Here is a 27,590-nt window from a genome sequence, read left to right as displayed (position 1 = left end):
TAAAATGCACCTAAAAATACTTTGTTTGGATTTTACATACTTGTCTTTAAAATGGCTGTCTGTTCATCCTTACAACATACACTATTTTATGCTTATAAAAAATGTTAGTAAGAAACCTTAGAAATAACAACAGAATGAAATAACCTAGACAACTGTATTTTTGTATTTATTGCTTCTTAAATCTACTAGTAAAGAATTCTGCTATTTCACCAGTAATTTCAACCATTGATAAAACCCATTCTTCATTGCTTCTCAGATAATCTCATTTTACACACCAATATTCTCCTGGGTATATTTTCCTTCATTCACCATAATCTTTAAATCCTTTCAAAGCAGAGAAGGAGACAGGAAAACAAACAGGAAACAAGCAAATAAAAAAGTGTTATACTGTGGTTAAAAGTTAAAAACCTAACGGTGGGTCTTATGGGACAAGAGTTTTATTTTTGGCTACTTCAAACTTTCAGTGTCATCTCAGCCAACCTGCAACATCCCTGTATCTCAATTTTCTTAGCTGTAAAATGCAAAACATGATTTTAAACCACATAGCCCCACAGTGCACTGGAAATATGATTGCATTAGTATCTGTGAATTATTGGAAGGTATTATTAAGTTGAAGGTATTACTGCTGAAAGCAGCCAAATTATTTAACAATTCTGCTATAAACCTGCCTTCGCTAATTCTGTCTCTTGTTTTTATTACACTTTTCTTCTATTGTAGATAAAGGATCTCTGGTACTAACTCCATTTAAATGACTGTCTCCTGCATATCAATCCTAATCCTGCAATGAATTATTATATCTCACAAAATAATGTGACAAGGCAGAATCCCAACAATCGGGGTAGCTTTACTTCAAACTTAATACCCAGTCATTACAATGACCTTACATTTAAGTTATCTGTCTTGTGTTTTAGAAAAAAAAAAAAATATAGTAAGAGCCCTCAGACTGTGGGACCAAAGAACCCAGAAAGGCTTTCAAAATTAAGTCTGGGTTCAGCATCTCTGAGAAAGAACTTCTCCTGCCAGCCTTTGTGAATAATTTTTCCAACTCTCTGAGATCTTCAAGGATTCTCTTCCTTCCATCACAGCCCACTGGGGTGCCCCCCATATGGGCTATGACTAGGTTTATCCTACCAGAAAGCCTACTCTGACTCATTACCAGTTTTTTCTCCCAGAGGCAGACACAGCCCAGAGCTTTCCCCAGAGCCCTAAAGAGGCACCCACCCACCACCTCCTGAAACAACAGACCGCAGGTTCAGCCCCGTGGGGAGAGCGTGCGTCAGCGTCGGGGTGATGCCTGATCCAGCTCTGCTTCTGCAAGGAGCGGCGTGGGCAGAGGCTCTCCCCGCACCTCCCTGCCCGCCTGCTGCAGGGAGGACGCTTTCGGCCCTCACTCCTGGTTCGAGGCAGGGTGCAGCACTCTGAACAGCATGGTGAGAGGTCTTATGGACCACGGTGGCTAAAAGCACCGCATGTCACTGGCTGGAGCAATAAATAGCAATAGCCTCAGGGCTGGCAGTCTGGGATATGCTTGCAGCTACTACCTAAAGCTTCTGTGCTGCCTGCAGAATTACAAATCCTAAAGACCTGACATTTTAATTGGTGTATTTTAATGAACTTAGCTATGCTTCCTTTTAACCTCTAAAGTTCTTCCCCACAAATACATATTTCCACCCTCTGCCATGATTTCAGGGGTGAATGAAGAGCTCAATCCCTTCAGTGGGACTCCTCCTATTGATTTTGGTTCCAGAGTCCTTAGGCTTTGCCTGTATGATTTCAGTTCTATTTTAAAGGTTTAGGCAATCCTAAGAGCAACCTCAGCTATTTTAAACTACGTTAATTTGAACATATTAATCTACAGTTTGCAGGCTCAGAATTCAACATCCACAGTCAAAGATGACTCAGACTACTCAATCCTTTCTGGTTGGTTTTGTTTTTGTGGTTTTTTCCTTTTTTTTTTTTTTGGAAAACAAACCATCTCACAACCTTCTGTATTACCTTCTTGGCAGTTGTGATTTTTCCAACCAAGCATCAAAGACTTTCAAAGTTGGACGACCAACTGGAGAGTTTGATGACCAAACCTACTCCAGTGGGGAATCTACACTGGTTAGCTTCATTGTTTATATTAGGATTTTCCCCCTCTTAGGTCGCAAACAGTCTGCTAGGGAACTGTGAATGAAGGTACACGCTGGCCTTGAGACAAAACCACCCACATTAAGTAAATTTAAATCAGCGCTTCCTCCAGGAAACAAAGTGTTGTAATACTTACAAGCAGATTTGATTATGGTTTAGAGAATTGTTTAAAACCATTTAGACTGATGTGTTCATTGTTTTAACAAACACTGGTTAATATCTGATGCAAAGATCAACATGCTTGATGACTCCCACGTAGAAGTTTAGTGAAAACACAGGCCATAATAAAGCTGGAAACATCAGATCTCACCATTTTCTCAAAATACCTTCAGGTTTTATATTTTAAATTGAGGCTAAAAATAGTCTTTTCCTAACATTTCTAAAATAAAATCAAGTTCATGAAAGCAATACCATGAATAAGCTCTCAATACCGTGTTGGCCTCACTCTTCAAGGCCATAGAAATACCCATTAATCTCATCATCAAGAACACATCTAAAACCCTTTCAAAAAATCACAGCATCAAAGATGTCTTTAGGCACATCTGTCTACTATGGCATCCAGTAAACATGCAGATTCATACGGCAGCATGCAAACAGCCTAGCAAAGAAAGGGTTAAGACAAAGAATATCCTCAAAGCAATTCCAATAATCCCTCTAGATCATTCTGTTTGTGAGAAGTATTCTAGCTGGAAAGCTGGACTGGTATCAGCTCAGAAGTTGTTGTTGATCTGACATAAGCCAAAGGAACCTGCAAACTGCAAGGAGGAAGTTGCTAGATAAAAAAAAAAAAACCATGGAGCAGAAGGCTCATGTTAAGAATCAGTTGGATCTCCTTTATTTTCCAGAAACAATTATTTTACCTTTAATTACAAGGGGGCTTTGGGGGAAAAGACTGAAGGAAATATAGTTCATTTTAGCAAAGCACATATTGCAAAAAATAAATTTAAAAATCTATTTTTGGGCTAGAATGGTTGAAGAATCCCTGATTAGCCTCTTAATGGGGTGAGTCCAATTTAGTGAGAATGATCACCAGAGGGAGTCATTGACTTTCCTGTTAAAGTCAAAGGGAATTTTACATACATCAGGAGTGCAGAATTTGGGGGCAGAGCTGAGAAAGACTCGGAACAGAGTGGAGTTCAGGGACTAACACAAAACACTGTTTTATGGATTTCATCTGAATCCACTTTCCCCTTTGGAGTCGCAAAGGATGGCTGTTATATTCCACCGTGACAGTTCGAGAGAAGGCATTGAAGTCATTCATTCAGTGGGTACACACTCCCACAAAAAAAAAAAAAAAAAAAATCGCAGCATTTAATTGGTTTTAAAGTGCTTTGGAGTAGTGTAAGTACTAACTGCTCAGTTTTCTCTTTGGATATGCAACATATCACAGTCCTTCTGGAAAAGCAATTTTTAACAGCCCCCAGAAAATCTCCAGGTGCCATATATGGGAGTATATCATACCTCTTGGGAATATCAGGACTTCAAACAGGAAAAGAAAAGAGGGAAATGGAGACAGGAAGAATGGCTAGTATGTTTTTTTGGGTTGTTTTGGTTGTTCGGTTTTTTTTTTCTTCGATGTTAGTGACTAAAAGAGTAAGTGAGAATAGGCTTTGTGAACCAAGTGATAAAATGAGCTAAGTAGATGAACCAGTCTACTCAGCCATGAGCAAGTGTGTATTTCACGCTCAAACGCCTAAATTTCATGACCTTCAAAGAAATATTTTCATGTTAAGAACTGAGTTTTTCCTTGCTGGACTTCAGCTCAACCTTGTTCTTGCCACAAAAGTCCAGGTTTGAAGACAAGCTCATTCACTAGGCAACTTTCCTCTTAATTCTGTACAATAAGATTATATAGCAGAAAACTAGGAGATTAAAAAAAGGCAAGGAAACAGCCCCACCCAACCAAATGCAATTTCACTTCCCTAGAAATGTCCTCTGAACAAATGGAATTCAATTTATTTCTGTGTTCCCAGGTAACGGCAGCACCTTGTTTTGCTTGTTTATTTAATTACTTCTTGTTCATGCAATTAGCTGAGAGACTGCAGCTTTTTGTTCATTATGTTAACCATAACACAGTTATTTGCATAGCTGTTTCCATTTTGAGGCTGAATTTTAGATAGAGGCTCTATTTTGGGCTGTGGCAGGCAAAGAACCGCTGGGAAGCCTCATGCAAGGCAGCATGCAGCAACCTGCTCCTTCATGGAGTGAGTCGCTCCAGGAGCCACACTGACTGCCCGTCTGCTTCCGACAGCAAATCAAAGCCCTGTTTCCAACATGCGCTGCAAAGCACTGCATGGCTTAAGACCTGGTTGTCTTTCATCATATGTACCACCAAAAAACAGCTGAGTTCACCCTAAAGCATTTTCGCCAACAGGCTGTCCAAGCTTAACTTTACTGCCCTTTAGAATGGTACAAGACACCACTCTGGTCAACGTATGCATGATTTAAAATTATCAGTACTCTCATTGTGGTTGGGCGAAAAAATTTAGAGATGAAGGCTACTTTAGGCTTTCTTTCATGAACAGTTTGATTTAACATCAGTTGAGTCTAGCGCTGTTGCAATGCTCAAATGAGTTGTTGCGCAGTTAAATCTTTTTTTTAAACACTCAACATACATCCCCAGATCACAAAATTTAGCAGAATGCTGACCCTCTCCATTAATAAATGCAGCAATCACCACCCGCCAAGTCCTCTGAGTTTCTGGCAGTGAACTGAAGTCAGCTTATTTTTATCTAGGTTGCTCAGAAATTGAGGAATCTGCACCTTCTTACAGAAATGAGAGGCAGAGTCAGTGCTGGTGGGAGTCTGCCTGCTCTGGTGCACAGGAGGCACCTTCACCTCAGCCTCCAGGCACCTAAACACCCCCAAAACTCTGCCTCTCAGGAGAAACTGCACACCAACTTACACTATTTGAAATATAGAGAACTGGAACAGATAGCTTGGAAAAATTGTCAATCTTTGTAGTTTACAATTCAATCTTCATATATGACCCACAGCTATGGTTAGGATTAGTTCTGTAACCAATTGCAGCAAGACGCAGCCTTTTAATGGCATCGTTTTAACCCTACCTGTGCCATCTGTCTCTCCAACTTTGACCGGGGAATATCATCAAAATAGTTTTCATTTCTTCTTCTCCTTGCATCGCCCTGCATGATAATGTGGGGAACGTCCAGGGAGCCACCAGTAGTGAAAGTGCTTTGGCTAAGTGATGGAGACAACTGAGGAGGAGTGTGGTTACCGCTGGGTTCCTGGACAGAGAGGAGAAAAATGCAGCTTAAGAAGAACAGCATATTGCTGACGTCAAACCACACATTTAAAAGTGTATTTGAATTATTTATACTAAAAAAATTAAGGAATAATTCCTCAAGTAGAGGTTACTGTGGATGAACTTTGAGATTTGCTACCTAAGGTGCAGAGCCCATGTGGAAGGAAAAATAATTCACTATTTACATGAACTAGTGGCAAATTCCCTCTCCAAAACCTCCTTGTGTAATATATACTCCCTTCTAGGACTGCTAGAGAGATAAAACAGTGAGTTACTTCTTGTCAAGGCCCAAATAAAGCCATGATTTAGGACTAGCTATTCGTAAGATGAAATACATTCTCACCACTTCTGAGCAGCCACTCTGAGCAGTGAAAGTGATTTGAAAGTGATTTGAACTCTAGCAACATCTCTTGCTGGAAGAAAGACATGCATGAACATTTACAAAACATAGACGCTTTGTTTGCAATTTTTATAGATCTTGCAGAACATTTGTTTAACTGGAAGTACTGGATATCAGAAATCAGCTAAGTAACAATTCCTAGAATGCATGAAAGCATCAGAGTACAAAAATTTTACCAGGCTTTTCTTGCAATCTGTGCTGACCTGTGACCTTGTACCAGTGTGCAAATACCACAGCGAATTGGTACATGAACTCTATCTAATAAACAGCTAAACATGTCCTCCTGATCATACATTCTACCAGGATCTGCCACCACACTGCTCACAGCCAGCCACCTTATGTATGTTTGGAAACATCTATTCTCATGCACATCACATCACTTGTTCAAACACCAGTTACAAACATTGGTGCCCAGCTCCACCATTCAACACTGTCTTGGAGATTGCAACCAGCAGGAGCAGAGCTATAGCGTACTGGCCAGCCAGTCCGCACACATACCACCCCAGTGCAGACTATAAAACACCGTCATAGCAACTGGATGGAGAAACATATTCCTCTCTCACGGTGTAGGTTACTGGGCTCAATTTATCTGACAGTAGAGATTTCTCTGATAGTAAATTCTTTGGAGGCATAACATAGCCAGGAGTGTGTTTGCACAGTGCAGACCTTGTCTAAATTACCTATTGCTGTAATACTGTGTTTCAATACCGAACAACAAGAAGGGACCTGAAGATATTAGAGGAAGCAAAGACCTGCTCCTGTGTGCATGGAGGGTAAAAAACCCTGCCTTTTTATTTAAAGAAAGAATTAAAGTGGATATTTCATGCACAATTACATTGAAGCAACCCTAATTCTGAAAAGCATCAAGGTACTTTACTCCATGCTGTTAAGAAACAAGATCTGGTGTAAGAAATCAGAGAGCTGTAATCTCTTCCAAATGGAAAGGAAAGTTGCAATTCTCTGTATGCGTTCAAGTGATAGTAACATCTGATGTTAATATTTGAAATGTAGGAGTCTACATGACGTTATTCCTTGCAATCACAATAACAGATTAGTATTTTTCTTGTTGGTTAACTAAAATCAGGGATATATAGTTGTTTAGCAACTTTTAATTAACTGGGATTTTTTTTTGTTTTTTAATTCTCTAGCTTTCCTATGATCTGAGACAAGCACTTGACATTTCCCAGGGCAAAGAAAGGAGTGTTTTCCTCTTAGGAATAGTCTTTTTCCCTCCTTCATGAAAATCCACCTACATTTGGCCCAGTTAAAAGCTTCTGAAAAGATGTAATCCGCAGACACTCAGAAGGTTTGGTGAGGCATTATGTCTAAGGCTTACCCCCGGTTCTTCCACGGGCCCAATTCTGACTAGATGGTGCAGATGCCTCTACCCTGAAAGCAACCTGAGTGCAGGGGCACCAAACGAGATCTTTTCTAATGACTGCTACCTGCCACTCCAGCCAGGTAGGTAACCTCTCTCTGCTCCCAAACACGATTCACCCACTGTTAGTAGATTGATAGGGCCATCAGAGCATCGAAGTGACAGATGACCGTGCAACGGACGTACTGATTCCAGCTCTCATTGAGCTTTTCATATTTTATCAAACTGCACATAAAGAGGAAATTCACTCAGAAATCTATATCGGAAGACTGCTGGCAAGGCAATACAGATAAGAATTACAAAGTCAAGAAATAAAAGAATTACAGTGCCTCTGCATTATGGAACAGTATGTAATTGTATGATTTTATGCTATTTTCTCAAAGTCGTCCTTCACAGCACAGATGGATCCTCAACTGTGCAGCATGTTGTCATATACTCAGCACTGCGTTATCATTAGTTATCGTGTAGTCAGTATTTTATTCTCACCTCTTTTTGTGGCCCCAAACCCCTTCCCTAAACTCTGTTCAAATCCTGTTCTGAAGATAGGATGACTAATATTGTCATTTTCATGATGCTCGTAAGTGCTTTACAAACGTCAATCAATTTATTTTCACCACAGTCTGTGACTTCTGGCATTTTATAATCACCACTTGAGTGTGGGGGACCTGAGGCACACAGACAAAGGTTAAAAAATACCAGTCACTTTGGATGCCCAATTACAGTATCTATTGCCTGATTTTCCAAGTGCTTGTATTCAAAACTCCATTTCTATTGATCTAATTTGCAGCACTGTGTGTTCAGCACTTGTATAAATCAGACTCCAGACTCCAGTCAAATATGCAGAATGTCAGTAACACACAATTAGGGACTGTTTATGAGGCAATTACCTAAATAACTTACCAAGCATCATCCAAGGGCTTTGTGGCAAAAGCAGGTGTAAATCTGTATTTTCATAGCTACAGCTATTCCCTTAATCGTGAGTCTCTCTCCCATTCTTCCTTCATTCCTCACTCCATACCCACGTTCTCATCTCCTTTACACTCTGCAGACCAGGCATGGATGCCCGTGCAGGTGCTATCATGTACTCAGTACCATGCTACTGTTTGTCACCAGGTATTCATGTCATGTTTCCACTCTGTTGTGAATGCATGGATACATGTCCTGCAGTGATGCCTGATCATGTATTTCACTACTGAAATCTGCATCATCTTCCCACCTCTCAGTCCTGCTGGTCACGTAATGCTGGAATCACACAGGTCAAGGCTGGAAAGGAGCTTAACAAATCCTTCCCCAGGCTGCCTAGGTGCACTGCATGCCCCACAGATGTTTGTCTAACCAGTTCCTAAAAACAGGAATTCTCTCTAGTGAATTAATTCTTGTGTTAAACTATCATTACTATTGTAATGCTGCTTCTCCAAATTTTCAGCCTAAATTGTTTTCCTTCAGTTTAAATTCCAGCCTCCAGTGCTGACTGGGTGAGGATGGGGTTCCATGAATAACATGGGAACTGGTCCTGTAATTAAAGATTATAATGCACTCAAGGAAGGAAAGCAAGATTGCATAGGTAACCAGAGATACAGTATTTTCTAACTTTTGAGTGTATGACTTTGAAATCAAAATAACTTCTCCTTAGTACATAGTTATTGTGAGAATAACATATTTTGTGGATATTTTTAATGTTGCTCTTCCTCAATAAAACCATTTTTTCCTTTGAAATATTTTAAAAGCTAATTAATAGGAAAAGAGTCAAAAAAGATGAAGTGCTAGCCATGCTTAGGTTGACCTTGGGACCTTAAAAGTAGACTCTTTAAACAACAAACTATCTTTTCTACTGATCTAGAGCAACCAGATCTAGTGGAAGGTATCCCTTCCCATGGCAGGGGGGTTGGTACTAGATCATCTTTAAGGTCCCTTCCAACCCAAACCGTTTTATGCTTCTGTACAACTCGATCTTCTAGTAGCAGCAGACAGTTTATTTAAACCATTTTTCAAGCTAAAAATTATTTCAAACTACAGACTAAATACTATGTCCTCATTTCACGTAAAATGGCATAGTAGCCGTTGATGGGAGAGAAAACCATAATCCAAACTCATGTCCTCCTCTTTAGGATTCTCTGTGAAGACTCCAATACCACAAGGTGATGAATGACATTTAGCACTTGCCCGCATCAGTAGCTCTAGCTGTGGAGCAGCAGACTACTTTTTGTCATTTTGACTACAGATGGAGGACATCCAGTTTTCTCCTCACTATTAACTGAGAATATACAGTCCTAACCAATAACATGGGCTGTGGAAACTTTCCCACCTGCTGAAGAGGAACTAATTCCCCAGTCCAGAGCACTGAATGTATTGAGCAAAAATGTGCGACTTTCAAATGATTCCTCTTTCCTGGGAGTGTTTTAACACCTGCCATGCATCAGGAATCATTCACATAATACATAAAAAATAAAATACAAGAAAAATATCCACATGTTTGTGCAATGTGCCTTAGAGCAGGACATTATAGACCTGTGAGACATTTTTCAACATGGCATTAGGAATAGGTTGTATTTGGGGGGGGGGGGATCTAAAATGTCTATATGTGGCATTTGAGAATAAGCAGGGTGAAAACAGGCTGCTCACAGAAACTGTACGTGTATGTAAAAATAAGCCCTCATTCTGTCTTTCTCTATTTCTCTTTACACCAAGAAATTTAACTTGGAAGCACAGACACTCTCTGACATTTGGAAATTTAGTCCCAAATGAGATTCCAGTCAGAAATGCAGCCCCATTAAAATAATCAGATCCAATCAAATGCAAAAGGTGTGACCTAAAATATCACAATAAAAAGTGTTGATATGAACTCTCTTGAAGAGAACACAGTAGGAATGGGTCAGCAGACCGTAACTCGATAAGGGTAACAGACAGCAAGGAAGCAAAGGCATTGGATCAGAGAAACTGAGTGAAGGTGGTGTAACGAGAGGAGACTAAATCTGGTCAAGTGTGGAAAAACCCCAGGGACATTGCAACAAGGATTCTGAAAGAGGGAATACAAATGAAAATTAAAAACACAACAAAACTTTTGATACACAGAAACATCTTAATGGCATTTGTATCTCAACAATTTCCAGAGGCTCTCTTTAAAGAAAGCATAAAGCGTACATCTGAAAAGTGCAAGCACTTGAAAACATGAAAGGAAAATGGTAACTCTCCTTCCACAATATTGATCGCCTGGGCTGGGATTCCTGTGGGCAAATGTAGATGTGCAGCTTGTACACACCTGCTCCTGAGCTAGTTCCTTGAGCAAAGAAGATAAGCTGGTACTTCTAAGATACTACTTATCTCATCCTAAGGTAGACATCTGAAACAGGTCAGATGAATCACCCTGTAAAAATGTCAATTTATCTCCGCTGGCTATACAGGGAGGTGCAACTGAGCAGGTCAGCCTAAGACGTCTACACTCTAAACTTCTGAAGTGGCTTTTGTTTTGATGTGAATGTTATGAAACGCTTGCTGACTTTTCGAGAAATGCAAACAAATTTTCATGGGGACTCACCCTGAGGGTTATTGACCGAGGTGGTTTCTGAGGAGGATCTTCGTGAAGCCTGTCTCCCAAAGATGCCAGAACGCGCTTCCGGTGGCCAATCAAGCTAATTTTTAAGACCTGAAATCATAACAAAAATACCTCGTTAAAAAGAGCACACTGCAATCATTAAATGAAGATCCATTCAGAGTGAAGCCATTTTCTCTTTAAACCTTTTAACATGTTAGTCCACTACACAGGCTAAGCAGACAGAGAGCACTGCGAGGCAAACAATCAGCAGAGAAAATGAGAGGTGAGATCAAACAGAGGAAAAACCCTGTAAAATGAAGGAAGAAATCAAAGTGGGTATAGATGTGGAAAACTGAAAAAACAATAGGCTCAAAAATGAGTAAGGAGGAAAGGAAAATGAAAGAGGAAGAGAAGGCAGCAGAGAGGGAGCAAAAACAAGGGAAGGGGAGGAGGAGACTGGAGAAGGAAATGTAGAGGTGCAGGCAAACAGTGAGTGATGAGGATTAAAGGGATTCACAGGATGGATGAGGAAGAGAGTGAGGAAGAGCCAGCAAATGCTTAGAGAGGGCAAGAAGGGAGAAAAGGAACCACACAATGAATAAATGTTATCGCTTTTAAATCTATTCACCATGTCTTTCCTGGGTAAACTCCGAATGAGACGTACAGTTTGCACTATCGTGTAGAATCATCCTTGTGTAAGAAACACAGGATGGACAAACTATGTCCTGGAGGTCTATTACTTTTATCAGATGCAATGAAATAATCTCTGTTGCACACAAATGTGACCATCAGCGGATGGGTTCAAATACCTCGTGCTTGTCCACACTCCAAGCATGCTGCCAAAAAGGTGTTCCAAATTTACTGCAACTACTCCCCACTTGTATGTGTCTCTGTCCCTGCCACATACAAAACCACCACCGCTCTCAGGAAAACAGAAAGGGCAGAAAGAGCAAGTTGGAAACTTAAGCATTAGTGGGAAAAAAATCGTATTTCGCTGCTATTCTTTAATGGCTACAATGGCTTCAAAGTGTAAAGCAGCCCTAATTGTAGAAGCAAGCCTCAGCTCTGAGAACAGCAGTGTCCTCATGTAACTCTTCCAGACTGTATATATGGTTTCATACACCAGAGCTGCCTCCATTCCCTCTCAGAAGACAGTACTTCCCACTATATTTAGGACCACCTTGTGTCAACACGCTTCAGTCGAGAGGAATTTCTCACTCAACCTAGAAAAAGTAATAGTCCCCCAAAACCCCTGAAAATGCTACCTCTTAAGTGAACAAATACCTCAATTTAAGCAGTACTACTAAGAGCTACCATTCATGAGAACAAACAAACAAACAAAAAAACCCCAAACCCCAACAACTCTCCTACGGCATGTCTTAGATCCAGTATCTCAGGATATGGTACAGCAAAATGCCATCATTATTCTGGCGGGTGAACTCCTGCCTATCCATGGGCACGTGAAATCGTCTACACTTCCTCTGTTGGATGTCTCTGTGCTATCTGATATTGTTGGACATCAAGAACATCTTGTTCGCCCGCATCTACAAAGCGATGGGCTATAACATGAAACAGATCGAGGCCTTCCTCTGAGGGGCAGCTTACAGGGTTGTTGCAGACCCTGCAGCTCAACAGCAGGCCCAAGCTGCAGAGTCCCACAAGCCTGCTATGTGCTCTCCTATTAACCTAAATCTGGAGAAGCACGAGTGAAGCTGAGGTAATGCAGCACACACAAAAATGCCGGAGGCATGCAGGAGACTTAGTTATGTATTCAGTTTACATTGAATGTTAAACAGGAGGGTGCACAGTTTATCTCCATATTTAACTATATGAAACACGTGAATGAACTACAGCTGCTTTAAGCATTACTCAGGTAATGCACTTCAGTGAACTTGCTTCTTTCATAATGCTCCCCCATCATCAAGTGCATTTACCCAGAGATTTTTAAGTCAAGCTGCAGTTCTTGGGTTGTTTCGAGGTCCTCAGTGCTCTGCCTGCCTTATTAGCTATATCAAACCACACAAAGCAATTCTCTTTGACTTCACAGAGCTGTCGAACAACAGGAGAGAAAACGACATGAGTCTTGAGGGACTTCGCACATAAGAGATCAGCAGACGGGTCTAAATGGTTATATTATTTCAAAAACTGTGCTCAATTTGAAAGCAATAGAGATCTTTGAACACCATAAGCACTCCTGAGTTTATTCCACATTTTATTTTTCTATTAAAATGGTGGTCACCCCAAATCTGAAGTGGTAGGGACTTAAAGATGCAATCTACAGAAAAGTACGGTCCTCAGCCAATAGGCAGAGGTAATCCAGTCTCATCTGGACCACATACTCTGTTAAGTGAAGGCAGCTGTATTCTTCTGGAAATGGACGCCCTAGTAATTTTCTTACTTGGAAAACCTGTTACTCAACTTTTATAAAATACTGTTTTCTGAAACACTTCTATATTTGAGTTATGAGCATTTAACAAACACCCTGAAATTCTGAAAACTTGTTCTATGATGGATTATCCTTGACAGTATTTATGAAAAATGTCAAATATCACAAATATAGGTCAACGGTGTACAATGGTAAAGTTGCCTAAAGCAGTATCTTAGAAATATCTTAATGTTGTATATCAAATAACCTTTAAAAGTCTTGCACATATCTAGCCCACAAGTTAGTTCCTCATGAATATTTTCTATATACCAGGTAAGAGCGAACACAGTAACACTGAACTACAGGGACAGTCAATACAATGCACCTAAGTGCTATGCAGTGAAGCATTTTGTCAAATGGATTTTAGCCTACTTCACATATGACAATGAAATGAGCTTTGCAGTGCGGCTGCAGGAATCAGCTTCAACACGTCATGAAACCATTAAGAGTAGCTTAAGGCCCTCCCCAACCTGCTATTTTGTGACTGGGACAAAAAAACAAGCGTGTACATGACATGCCTCTTTCCACACCAACAGTAGGATACCTGAGACAAAAATAATGCAACTCCATCTCATATATTTTCTTATATTTGATGTTCTAATATAATTGAAGGAGAACGGGGCAAGTCATTTGTCCAAAGAAATGATACATGCATACAAATTTAATCCTATTTTTACCTCCGTATTCTCCAACGATTAGCATACAAAATGAAATTCCACTAGGAATTTTAAGAAATCCACAAATGTAACCAATGCAATACTTTGCATTTAGATTCTGACTTAGTTGACAGATGTTTTAAAAAACAAACACATGTAGCCCAGTAACTCCCTGATGACTGTATATGTGCAGATGCTGGAATTAACAAGTTATTCCATCTAAAACCAAACATTATTTCTGCAACATTCTTCTGGCTAATCTTTTTTTCTGATTGAATAATATGATCCAATACTGTATTTTTATAATTATTCTACATTTTTTAAAATGGGTATTATAAAGACTACTTAAATTCAAGACATTAATTCCCTTTCTTTTAGAATAATCTGGAAAGTTACTGTATGGGGTAAAATTAGTACCATAATAGTGCAAGTGGTCTGGACTAAACATGCAGTGGCAATCAAACACTAGGAACTAGCTACAAAGTGGAAAACTAGAGAGTGATCAGAATAGTAACAGTAATTCTCTAGTGGCAGCATCAGATACTTCAGAATTCAAGAAGAAAAAATGGTAAATACAAGCCAACAAGGTGTGATCTTCCTATTTCTGCAAGTATAGAGCCTGAAACACTAGCTAAATTCAATTTTATTAACCATTTTACTGCTCCTCATATTGGAATAAACTCCAGGCTATCTGGAATTGCAGGTGAAGAATACACTGATCATTACCACTTTCCTACCACAATGCCACCCCACAGGGCTAATCCTAAAACACGACAGTGCCCAGAATACCCAGGAAGCAAGCCCAGACCAACCAGTACAGCTCACCTGATCATCATGACTGGTTTAACTGAAAATTTGAGAATGGATTAAATACACTTGGCTATATAAATTCCCAGCATGGACAACTGTTCAAAATTTTACAAATCTTATCCATAGAATTGCTGTCAATGACCAACAGTTACAACAACAACAAAAAAGCCAAAAAACCCTACCCCACATACTGATCATGATTACATGGTGTAATAATTGGCATATTTTGAAAGATAAATATGCTTGAGTCATTAAACTTTCATAAAAACAACTACTGTCACTACATTGCAGAGCTGATAATTGATCCCATGCCCCAGTACTCCAGCTGTGCTAAAGCCTGCTGTGGGATGCTGCAGATGCCGGAGTCCCATTTACCAAGTGGGCTCGTTAATCTTATCCTCCACGTAGGCAAGGCCCTGTGGGATCACCCTAGACCCAAAGTAACTCGGAGCGGTAGAAAAAGGCATGCTCTGCATCTCTCCCACCCCCTTCTCCCCTCTTGCCGTCAGGATCACAAAATGTGCAGGCAGAAGAAAGCAAAAGCTGTGCCACACAGCTGCAACATTGAACACCCGGTGGCTTACTGATACCAGACACAGCCAAATCCAGCCCAAACCATATTAAACTTCTGTTGGATTTTTTTTCGCATAGGGTTACTTTAAGATGTTTCTCATCCTGATTGCAACTGCTGATTCCTTCCAACCCTAAATTATCACAAACACTTCCCAGTTTTAACAGTGCAGGGCTTTCCCTGTAGAGCCCTGACCGCCCAGCAAAGTGCAGGCATGTGAAAATGGAGAGGGTCCAAAGCACCTGCAGATCAGAGACTTGCTGCAACTCTGTTAGATGCAAGACTTCTCTGGTTTCTACAACTGCAGTGGAAGTAATTGTTTATTATGCCTATGAAGAGACTTGTAAGAGACTTATGATTTCACATCATAATGACACGAAATGTGCACCATTATCCCCCTGAATTAATTACCCAACTGGAAACAGATGTCACTTGTCTTGGTGACAGCATTTCACAAAGACAGATGGCTGCCTAGTAAGTCCCATTTCTATACATCACCAATAGGAACTGACGTTTGATTCCCCCCCCTTTAAATATGTAATTTAGTTGCAGATCTCCAGTTTAACGGTACTGAGAAGTCAGAGGCCAAAAGTCTTCTCCAAGTAAAGGTAATTTTGAATCCCGGGTTGTTACACTCCTCTGAGCTGCACTGCTGCAGATTAGCTTGCTGCCAGAGCAGTGGTGCTACAACGCCATTCAGCCGTTGCCATCACAGATGAGATTCAGGAGGGTGAGGATTTATTACTTTTTGCAGAAGTTCTCAGGACAGCCTTTGATACTACCAAGGCTGCTGGAATTTTTGCTCTGACTTCACCAGACAAGCCATTTTTGTCATTAAACTGTTTTTCAAGTTCTCCTTAGTTTAAGAATTGGCTGTCTGAAAATATCAGGTGCTAGTACTTTCAGCTCCACTAGAGATAAAAAAAAGTAATTGTAATCTTGTGCTTGTAATCAATAACCCTTAATTTTTCAGTGGAAAAATATTAATTTAATTTTTCATTAATAAAAATCAGGAAAATACAATGAAACAAGACCTGGCCAATACTGAGACCTGGCCACTTCACCTCCTGAGGATGTGTCTTAGGCTATGTGCTGAACCGCTTTTTAAAAATATTTTTTTAATTAAAAAGAAGTTAAATCCATGGCCTTTAATAAAAAAAAAACAAAACAAAAAAACCAAACAGCAATTTAGTGATTCTGCAAGCCTCAGATGTAATGACAAATATTACATATGTGCATTTTTATTACATGAGGCTCAAAAAACCATAAATCAGAAATCCTAAAAGTCTATTATACAAACACAAAGATTACTACCGTAATGATTACCTATTCTAAGTGCCAAGGCTGAAAATATTATTTATGTGAAAAATAGCAAGCACGAAGCAGGTCCGTACATAAAGTGAAAACATTCCCTCTGTTTTCACAAGCAGCAAGTGGAAAAAATGTTGGACAGTTTGAAAGGTGGAATAAATTCCCAAATTGAGTCCCAGAGGATAGACTTCTTAGACTGTTCCCTCTGCTAGTGACTTGCATTTCCACCTGTGTGTCGAGCTAATGACAGGTCCAGTCACTGGTTCAGATCAGATTTGGAAAATGTGTGGTCACAGAGATCAGGAATATTCCCAGCCAACCTCCTGGAGGTCTTCAATGTTAATCATATAGCACTACAAGAGAGCAATTGCAATACCAATATGTTATCCCACAATAATTTGCAGGATTACTTACATAGCAGATAAATTATAATTAAAGTTACTGGTACTACAACACATTTCATAATGAGCTAATCATTTATTTATCTATTTTTAATACGCAATTATCAGCAAAGCACATTAATCTGTACACAAGCATGAAATACAGCTAGTGTAATAAGAAATAAGAGATAAAATAGATCTCCATAGAAAATTTTAACAGCTCTAGAATTGATCCTTTTTCTGATCTTGATTCAATTTCATCACAGATTTAATTCCAAGGAAAAGGAAAAAAAACCCACATTCAAGCCCCTTTAAAGAATGGGACATTTGTCTACTAAATAAATAGCTTTTTTGTTTTTTAAACACACTCAAGCTTTCTAATAACATACAGTAATGAATGTTTTCATAATACCAGAAGAAGCAAACAGCCATTCACTGCTTGGAGTAAAAAATGCAGATTACTCTAGCTCACAGTTATAACTAACACAGTTATTAAAAGGTAAGCTCTGTAACATGAGAATAATATCAGTTAATTATACAGATATTAATATATTAGAATTGAAAATTGATTGTTTATCTCCATATCTTGCAATTATATACTCTGGTAAAAATGGCAGTAAAAATAATGAAAAAAACTAAGATGGTGTTAAATATCTCCTTCTAATAGGACAATTTAATGGAGGTCCTTCTATGCATTTTGGTTTTTTAATCACCATCATCTTGTGGATACACAACGACCACAGAAAGAATGTCTTCAACATACAGAAATAAAAGCCAAATACTGGACAGGAGAACCTGGACCACACATCAGAACAAATGTTGTTAAGAGCTCTTATTTAGCATACATTCAGTTTCCTAGTATATTTCCAAGTTACCAGCTGTATGCGTGAAGATCTAATCATTATTGTATTAAAGCATTTTCAGTTTAATAAAATTATTTTTCTGCATTGTAAAACATTCACATTAAAAGCATGGGCTCCACATTTGAACATCTAGTTCAAGCCAAATTGACGCACAAAGGCTACCTGTGGCTTGCATTCAGGCTGTGCTATGGAGCGGTTCGCACAGAACACCACACGCAGCAATCCAGAATACACTTATCCCCTAAAGTATTAAATATCCCAGAGTTACAAACTTGATCATGCATTATTGTCTTACTGCTAGCATTAATATTTATCCACTTTTTTAAGGGAAGAGCTGTAGAAGAATCATAAAGATAAAAACGTGAAAAGCATTTGTAACCTTCGGTACAAAAGCCTTCACTGGCAATGTCAATACTCTACTAGTATGAACTGACAGCGTGATGCTAAGGACACAACCCATCCCAATACACTGCCAAAGTACGGCTGAATTGTCCTATAAGTCTTGTGAAAACTGCTTCCTTAAAAGAAAGAAGATCTGCAGAAGAAAATACCAGGGTTCAGTCTGACCGGAGGGGTGCTGGGCTCCAGAGCGGGAGCAGCTGCAGCAGAGTGACCTCCCAGGGATCTCATCCGCCTTAAAAATGGACCTGGGAGTCAGGCAGGGAGCAGTTCTCTGCATGGCCAGCTCCTCATCTGCTTCCTTACTTGGCCACAGAAGAGCTAACACTGGCACCAGTAAATAGGCGGGAAAGTACGACCAAGGATGGGGGAAAGGGGAAGAGGTGGAAAACTCATTTTCAGCAGCTGCTTGTGCTTACAGTGGTGCAAGCCAAACATGAGATGCATCCACCACAGTGAAACTGCAGCTTCTTTCACACCAGACCACCCAAAGGAAGAGGGCAGCTAGCATAAACAAATAAATCTGTAAAGAACCCTAAAGCCAATGTTTTAACAGAAACCAGTCTATGAGCCTATGCTTTTTAGTACTCGGCAGTTAGTAAATTTAGTTGTCTAGTTTGTCTGTCAGGTTTCTGCCATTTTCTCCATGAGCACTGGAACAAACAAGCCTGTCAGAGACAGGGTAGCCATTTCATGAAAAATGTTTTTCTTCTCATAACTGTTTCTGTCTTACCAGTAATCGGTGTGGATTCACTCTACTGCAGAGTGGTTGCTTAGCCTCAGCCATACCGCTTTCTTTGACAGCATTTGGCACCCTGGACGAAGTAAAACACATTTTGTGATGTGCTAGTATAGGTGCCATTGACTCTATTTTGGGTACCACGTGTTATGCTGTTCAGGGACGTCACCTCTATCAAGATCTTCATTTCACTACTTTACAGGAAATATGCACCTATACATACGACGAGATGTAAAGAGGGTCCTCAGTTATCGCTCTACCTGCTCTGCAGCAGCAGCCAGCTGACCAATTTCATCACTTTCAGCAAGGACGCTCCCCAAAAGAATAAACTTTGAATGACCGATAACCTCAGTATAGGTTATGACATGACATACAACCTTAGCATAAAAACAATAAATTAAAAAAACCCTCCATCAACTTATTTTCCCAGTTGTCTTATACTACCCTGGTTTTCAATCTTTGCTCATTAAACCATTTTTTAATTAAACTCATTAAAACAATTACTACAGGTTCTGGAAGAAAATCATGGCTTGAAATAAATTGTACCAGCCCCTCTCCCCAGGTTTCACATCCCCCTCCACCTTCACCAATCTCATCCTTTAACACCAAATGGAAGAAGCTACTACATATGTAAAAGCTACCAATTCATCTCAACTGCAGCTATAGTAATCTACTGTCTTCTTTCAAGTAGTCTAATTGACTAGCATAATTAAAATAAATTAAGAGCAATTTTGTCTAGCCCACGTTTGGTCTGGATTGTGAGGTCGCTTGTCAGATTCTGAACCCCAAACCTTGTCCATTTTCCAACTACATGATACGGCTTTAAAAAAAGCTATTAGTTCTCCCTTAGATCCTTGCTTCGTCTATATCCTTTATTGCGATCGCAACTGTAGCAACGCTACTACTATCTTAAAAAAGGCAATGGCCACCATGGCAGAGCAGAATCATACATCATAGGCAGAGCCGGCGTCATGCTGTACTTTGACTCTTAATCTGTGAGGAGGAAGCACCGTGGGTGGGAGAGAACAGGCTCTATGAGCACAGCAGGATGGCTGGATTAACTCTGCCAGGGGCAGCAAGGGGACAGCAAAAGCATTTCTCAAAATATCTTTTTCTTTCATGCCTTGAGGTAAGAGCAGGAAGGAACACCATCAAAAAGTGGGGTTACAAAAGGATACAAGTAAAGTGGCAAAAATATTCATCCGCCAATAGCTCAAGTAAGTTCTTGCCTTGTGGCTCTGAGCAACACGACAAATTCCAGCATGAAAGATTATTGTCTGCATGATTTGAGATAAATTGAAACCGCAAGGCCGTTCAGATCACACACATCTTCTTATGCAGATTCCTTCATTAAACATTCAACATTAGTCTGGCTTAAGGAAGAAACATTTTTGTACATAACCAAATTAGAACAAAGCAAGTGGGCAAGCTGTGCTGAAGAGCTCTCCAAACAGGAGGCTGATTTTGTACTACGGTTAAAAAAAAGATAAACTGAACTTCATATTAACAGTGAAAACCAGCAAAGCTTTGGTCATCTCAAACTTGTTGTCCTTAAAGCTATTTTATAAATTAAAAAGAATATAGATGCGTGTATCTTTTTGAATTCCACAGTTTGGGCAGATACATCATTAATGAAGCATTCTGGCAAAACCCACTAGTGAATGGGTTATCATGGGAAAGGCTTTCTTGCTATAAATTCTATTTGAATTTTCTCAGCAATAAGGGCTGCACAGGACTCCTCGTACAAGGTAGTGTAGCATCTTTTCTTCACCTCTGCTCTTCCTCTCTTTTTTCTTCAGCCTTATCAAAAGTTCCTGAAAAAGGAAAGTTCTCTTCAAAGGGATTGTCAAAAAGGGGATAAACCTAATCTCCATGGCTCAGGCTTTGCTTTTCTTGTTATTTAACTTAGGCCCATCCAACCCATGCAATAAAGTCGAAAGAAGGAAAGACAGTGCCAAGGAGTTCATTCCCCATTTTTCTCATCAGTAGTACCAACACCAGCAGTCATTATTTTGCAGAGAGTGTTACATGAGAGGATTTTTGGACCTCCATGAAACCAAAATGACCTAGCAGACCTGTGGATGCAGCTAACTGCAGGACAACGGCCCCATGTTGCAAGAAGTCAGAGGCCCCAAATCATGTCTATAATGATTCCCGAACCACTCTTAATGTTGTCAAGAATCTCTCCAATGTCTAGTCATGCCTTTTTATAATTCTAAATATTGTAATTTAGCAAATATCCTTAATCCAATGATTAACCATTCTGATTCTTGAATTATGTTTTCGTTAATATTTAACCTAAATTGTCTCTTCTTTAGCTCTTGTTCTGTTCTCACTGATTTATGAAAATAATTCATCATTATCTCTTTTATAACATCCACTTACATGTTGGCAGAAAGTTATGTTTGCCCTCAATCTTGTTCCCCCTAGAAGGAACATGCTCATTATACTAGGTATCTGGTTACAAGTTGAGACACAGCCATGATTTCTAACATACAACATGAGCAGAAAAAAGCCAGCAATTCCTCTTCCCCTCATCTAAAAAGCAATATAAACACATAAAATTTTTACTTTAAAAATAAATAATATAAAACAGAAAAAAGAACAGTTTTCCTTTCTTTTGCAAGTCATTTATCATCATAACATACATGCAATTCTTCTAGCAAGAATAACTCTCGCTCCTAAATTTGTTTTAACTGGACATAAAGAATCAGACATATAAGCACATTATCCCAGCTGAAACATAAAGGGAACCACACCAAAGGACAGAAATCTACAAGTTTTTATACACACTCCTCTTGTTAGTATGCACAACATTCATACATCACTGTCCTTTTTTTTGCGTTATGCTGTTGACTGATGTTCAATTAAATATCGAGTAGCTCTACTCCTCCTGCCCAGATTATTCCACCAGTACTGCTGTTCAGTACTATACTCAGAGCTCGTTATATTCTCATGTGATCTGTACTTCCAAAATAAATCACTTTCACATTTCTTCAATTAAATCTTGTATAACTGATTCAGCCCATTTATGCGTTACGAAGATCATACTTTATTTTAATCCTATTTTACAAATGTTACTACAACGTTAAATAATCATCCGTCAGATCAGAAATAATGCCATGAGAATCCACACTTGTTTGGGATGACAAGTTTGCAGACCTTTAATTTTGCTAGAGCTTGAAATGTTAAAGCAGAAGAGAGATCAGTTTATATGTATATTTATATCCATTAATTCATAGTATTGGGTGTAATAGCCAGTGGTATTATTGTGAAGCCAAATAAGTTTCTACATAATTTTGTCATAAACGTGCTCTACAGTACAGATCACATTAACTCACTATAACATAAGAAATCCTGTCATGAACATTTTACACCAAATCACCACATGAACTATGATTAATAATGAATCAGAAGAGTAGATTTATATGAATAACAAGCAAAGTGAAAAAAACCTCTTATTATCGACAATTAGATGATAATGTAACTTACATATTTGCTATGTTCTAATATGCAGCCGCTTGGGATATCTTCACATGACTGACTTAAGACTTAAAATGTATTTCTGAGTTGTACTAAAGAATTAACTAACATTTTGGGTTTTTCAAATGAATAAGTAAGCCTAAATTTAGTCACTGTTAATTATGTATACTTTTAGAAACTGTACTATTCAAGTACACATCTCATTTAAGTGGGTCTTTTTAATTCTTCCTGTATTTGTGATCCAGATGTGGATCCAGAAAAGTGTAAGGCTTTTCTCATTTTAAGAACCCTGACATTTAAACTTGTTTCTGCTGTAATATGAACATTTGAATCATAAAATATTTCCATTCATGATTTGTGTTCATATTATCAAACAGATTTCTCACAGATAACTCAACAGCATAAGTAAACCAAATTTTTGCACAGAACTGAAAGTAAATTACTGTGTTACTTTAGTAGTAGGAATGAAAAATACTTAAGGAAAAGGTTAAAATATGCTTTTGAAATGTTATGTTACATTTCTGTATCACATACAATGGGCTTACTCAGCTGCAGACGATTTTTTAATATTCAGGAACTCATTCTGTGTTTCACCTTAATTTGGTCCGAGATAGGTACAGCTCATCTTTTCTGAATTAATACCTATCACAAGAAATCTACCAAGTGCCGGTGTTCCCACTGAGCCCCAAGGACTTGGGTGCCCCCCCGGCCATGAGCCCAGAGGACAGAACCAACATGAGAGCAGTGCAGCCAGGTTTTCCCATGGAAGTGCAGCACAGATGGACCGGGAAAAATTCTCCAGATTCTTCACAGTTGAAGATTTAGAACGATATGTAAAGTTAACAAAACTTTTTAAAAGAAAATATTAGACGTACTGGCACTTCAGAGCTGCCCAGGAGATAAAAATCCATATATCAATTTGGAAAACAGAGGGAGCACAGCATGGTGCACCCACTACCACCCTGAAATTTCGAAATGTGTTCTCAGAAAATAGCTCTCTGGGGATTGATACAGAAGTGCCAGTTCAAAACCAGCATACTGGGAGGCCACTGGATGGAGGAGTTTGAAGCACAGCAGGATGCTTTAACGCACGCATTTCCCCGCCACCACCCCGGTGTGCCCCTCCTGCTTGGAGCTACTTCACAGCCGTCCCGCAATCCGACTGCTGCAAACTAGCGCTGCTCGGGGTCACACTGAATGCGTCGCTGCGTGCTTCAACGCTGGGACACACAGGCAGCAATGAACACCTTCAGAGAGAGCTACAGCTATGTAATATTACAATCTATATTTGTGTTACAGACCAATGTGAACTAAGACCTCGCATGGGCGGGGGGTTCCTCCGCATCCGTGGTCAGGGAGCAAAGGGGAAGACAAATATATGACAAAACATCATGTGCAAATCATAAACCAAAAAATGGTGAGAGACAGCATGAGTTACAACTAAGTCCTAACTGTACGAGGAATTATACCTGTTGAGAACTTAAAATGCAAATGTTAAGTTTTATTAATCCACTTAACCGCAGATACAACCAACGCAAGCTCCTGAAATAATAAGGTAAAATGGGAATTTGGAACCTATGAGAGATAAAATGAGTGCCAGAAATTTTAAGAGGATGAATAACACAGGAGAAGAATAGGGAGACCAGAAAATGGGTCATTATAGTAATCAGATGAGAAATAGCTAATGGAAGGATTTACATTTCACAATTAATAAAATCAAAAGCTATTTGAAGGACACCAAGTAGGTGACATCTACAAGGCATTTGTGATAAACCAGAGTACATTATTTTATTTGTCTGTTCTGGCTGTTCGGATAACTTCCCTATTTTCTTCTCTGCAAATTCAACTTCCTTCTCTCTCAATCTGTCAACCTTCTCCTTCTCTCTCTTCACATCTTATTTTCAGCTCAACAGAGCCCAAATTCCTTTTCCCCTTGCAGCTTTGCTCCAGGTCCCCTTTATTTCTTTTCCACTCCCCACCCAGCTCAGCAATTTAATCTGATTTGCAACCATATTCCCACCTTGTCCAGCTGACCACTACAGAGGTGACAGGGAGAAATGACAACAAAAGAATGAGCAAAAACTGCTGACCAATGAATAATGTAAAAAGCCCGAGGGAAAATGGAAAGGAAGCTGTTGGATTAATAATAAAATCAAATTTGATTTAACGGCATCTGCTCTCCTCCACAAGCAGTGAAATAACCACGTAATAAACATTTTTAATGTACGTTTAATGTCTATTATGTATGTCATTTATGGGATAACCACCCAAGCTTGCAGAAAAAGACCACCTCACTCTTCAGCAATCTCTGTCCTTATTTTGCACCTCTAGGATACCGTTAAAACGAAGAGAACAAACACCCACATACGTTTCTATTCTTTCGTAGTCTGTACAGTGAGTCTTCTGTACAAGTGGTGCTGCTAGGAGCACTGCAGCCAGCTCCCCTCATCAGCTGTGACCTAGAACGACTTAGTATACTATCAGGCATAGTACGATTGTTTAATTCTTTATTGAGATAAAACATATAGAGAAAACAATGTTTTAACAATAAAAAGCATTTTGCAGAACAGTTATTCAATAATGTTGTAAAGAAAGAAGTGATTTTGTGAACATGGGTTCATGCTATAGATTTTTTTTTAAATTGTGCATCTAATTTTGTAAAAAAAAAATCTTGTAAAATCTCTTCACTAAGATACATTTTCTTACTGTCCAAACCAAAAATTATTATAGTGACATGATGCAAGAAATACTTGGAAAACATCAAAATTCACTTCTGTATGTTACTATTGTATTATTTTGCTAATAAATTTTGTAAGCCCCCTGTAATTGGCTTGTATGTTAAAAGCATCTAGGGTCAGCATTAGCAATGTACAAGCTTCAGTGGTTCAGAATTTTATATTTTTAAGAAACATGGCATGTGTTTGTATCAGCAAGTTTCATCCGTCATTATCCATCTCCCTCCTACACCTCTCTAGTATAAAAACCCCTTCTGCTTGCTGACAGAATACTAATTTGGCTTCATTTAAATGCTAAAGCAGCATAGTCCAGCTATCTCATTTAAAATATGTGTAAATCTGTGAAACAATTGACAAGCACAATGAAGAGTGTCTACCGTAAGATCTGCATGGAATTATTTTCAATAGACACTAAAAAGCCAAAAGCCTACACTACCCAAAATTTTTTTCCATGCGTATCTCTTAAAATCAGGGAAGGAAAAAGGGTAATATTTACCTACTGCACCACTTCATACCACTTGTTAAGATTAAAGGCCAGGTGATGTATACCTAGAATATATATAGAGAGAGAGGCTTCTATTTGTGTAAGGGTGGTCACTCATTCTTGTAACTACAACCACATTTTTATTCTATGTGTGTAATAAGAAAATGTGCATTAACAAAGCCTGCATCAAACATAAATGGAAGGCAAGTGGAATTTCCATATATGAATAGTACAAAAACCCTAAATATAGAGCGCTCTACGCACAAGACCTGGGCTGGTATCCCTCAGCGGTACCTTCCAGTGACCTGCGTTGACGATCTCCCAAGCCACCCTCCTCATAAAGGCGTAGTTTTATGGCATAAAATGGAGAGTACAATGAAACTTGAACAGGCATGATTCGTTGAGTTGATTCCAAATACTTGGTGTGCGAGTGTGTATGTGGCATTTAAATGCAGACACCTTTATACAAAAAATGCATGATATGTGTTATCATCTTCATACACACCCACATGACTAGAAAGCAGGGAAGAAAAATGTGCAAGGGACCCCCTCATACCACTGCAGAAGAGCTAGCCACAACACACCTGAGAAACCAAGGCCTGGGTGTGATTCGCATCAAACTGCTCCATGCCAGAGCAAACTGGGAGTTAAGCCTCATATTTCTGGGGTGTGCAACTGAAGAATAACTCATTCAGGTGTGCTCACAGAGGCTCACACAGTCTATGTCAAGTTCAAAATGAAGGCAGCTTAGCTTCCCCCCCAAGCAAAAATGCAGACACAAGCTAGTGTGCTAAAATGTTCCTCACAATGGCAGAGAAAGTACATGGACAAATGAATGATAGCAAAACCTGTTAAACTTTACAACTGAGATTAAGTTGAGAAGAAAGTAACCGTCTGTTCTCTTTAAACTCTCTAATTCCTGAAAGGTTAAAAAACCACAGAGATTTATCAGCAGAACAATCACTAGTAAAAATAATTTGTTTCAGAGGATACACAACTTTTGTTGTGTAGATTGCAAGAAGACAATAACTGTCATTGGACACCTCTGTATTTCTAGATATAAACATCTCATTTACAGTTCAGTATGCTAAAGAAACGAAAACATGGAAGACCTCATCACAGTTCTAAACCTGCTTTGTGCAACAAGACTAATGCAGGACTGAGTTAAGGAGCTGACCCATATACTGAAAAATAGGATCTAAAATTAAATGGGAAAATGTACATCATTATTTTAACGTAGCTCAAAGTTGCACAGCTAAATCTCTGTGCAGCAAACTGAAAAGTTATCTATACACTGCAGATTATTATGCACTCACTGAACACAACATTTAAATCATTTTTGCTATGTTAGTGGTATTGAATTTTTCATGCATTTTAAAGTTGGATAAATGGTTAGGAAAATAATTCAATAGGTCAGACATTTCATTAACTTAAATATTAACAACAAAATCCTCCAAGCAGAATAAAAATGCCACCCCATTTTTTTTACCCTTGCCTGTGGACCTATGTACTTGTCCAGGGCAGCAGAACCCACTGATAATCCTTCTTAGCTTGCCAGAAGTACCAGGGTGCTAGACATCTGGGGCTGCACAACCTATATTCCCTGTTGAAATTGTTCCCATTTAGCTTCTAGGTAACGCTTTGCCTTTCGTCTAGATTTACACATATGTTCTTGGTCCAAGGTGCCTCGTTCCCAAAGGAACCTTTGCTTTGCTTTAATTTCTGAATGTACACTGAATATCAGCTTAACACTGTTTAATAACTTAATCAAGCATACATGCATTAGAACTTCGATCGTATCTAAAATATTTTCCACAAATTTATAAATTACCTGCCTGCAATGATCTAATGTCAGTGAAAGAGTCTCTTTCAAATACCACTTATTGTTAACAAGAATGAGATCTTGGATTTCTTGATGTCAATGGCAAAACACCATTAACTGCAATGAAGCCAGTGTCTCACTTGGACATGCTGTATTCCAATAAAATAGGGATTACACTGCATTGCAGAACTGAAAAGGATGGGTACA

The 27,590-nt window shown here is 39.1% G+C and overlaps 1 protein-coding gene across 1 annotated transcript in view; it reads right to left on the bottom strand.

The window, feature by feature from the left end:
• The window catches only part of ANKS1B (ankyrin repeat and sterile alpha motif domain containing 1B), a gene marked incomplete at both ends in the record, with an annotated part of 442,459 nt that overhangs the window by 41,801 nt on the left and 373,068 nt on the right, over positions 1-27,590 (bottom strand). Inside the window, 2 exon segments of the mRNA XM_082308774.1 lie at positions 5,199-5,378; positions 10,709-10,816. Coding sequence (XP_082164900.1) covers positions 5,199-5,378; positions 10,709-10,816 — 288 coding nt within the window.

This window comes from Platalea leucorodia, assembly GCF_965183815.1.
Source record: "Platalea leucorodia genome assembly, chromosome: 4".
Classification (NCBI taxonomy): domain Eukaryota; kingdom Metazoa; phylum Chordata; class Aves; order Pelecaniformes; family Threskiornithidae; genus Platalea; species Platalea leucorodia.
Note: the sequence above shows the minus strand (reverse complement) of the source record. Positions and strands in the feature narration are given on the sequence as shown.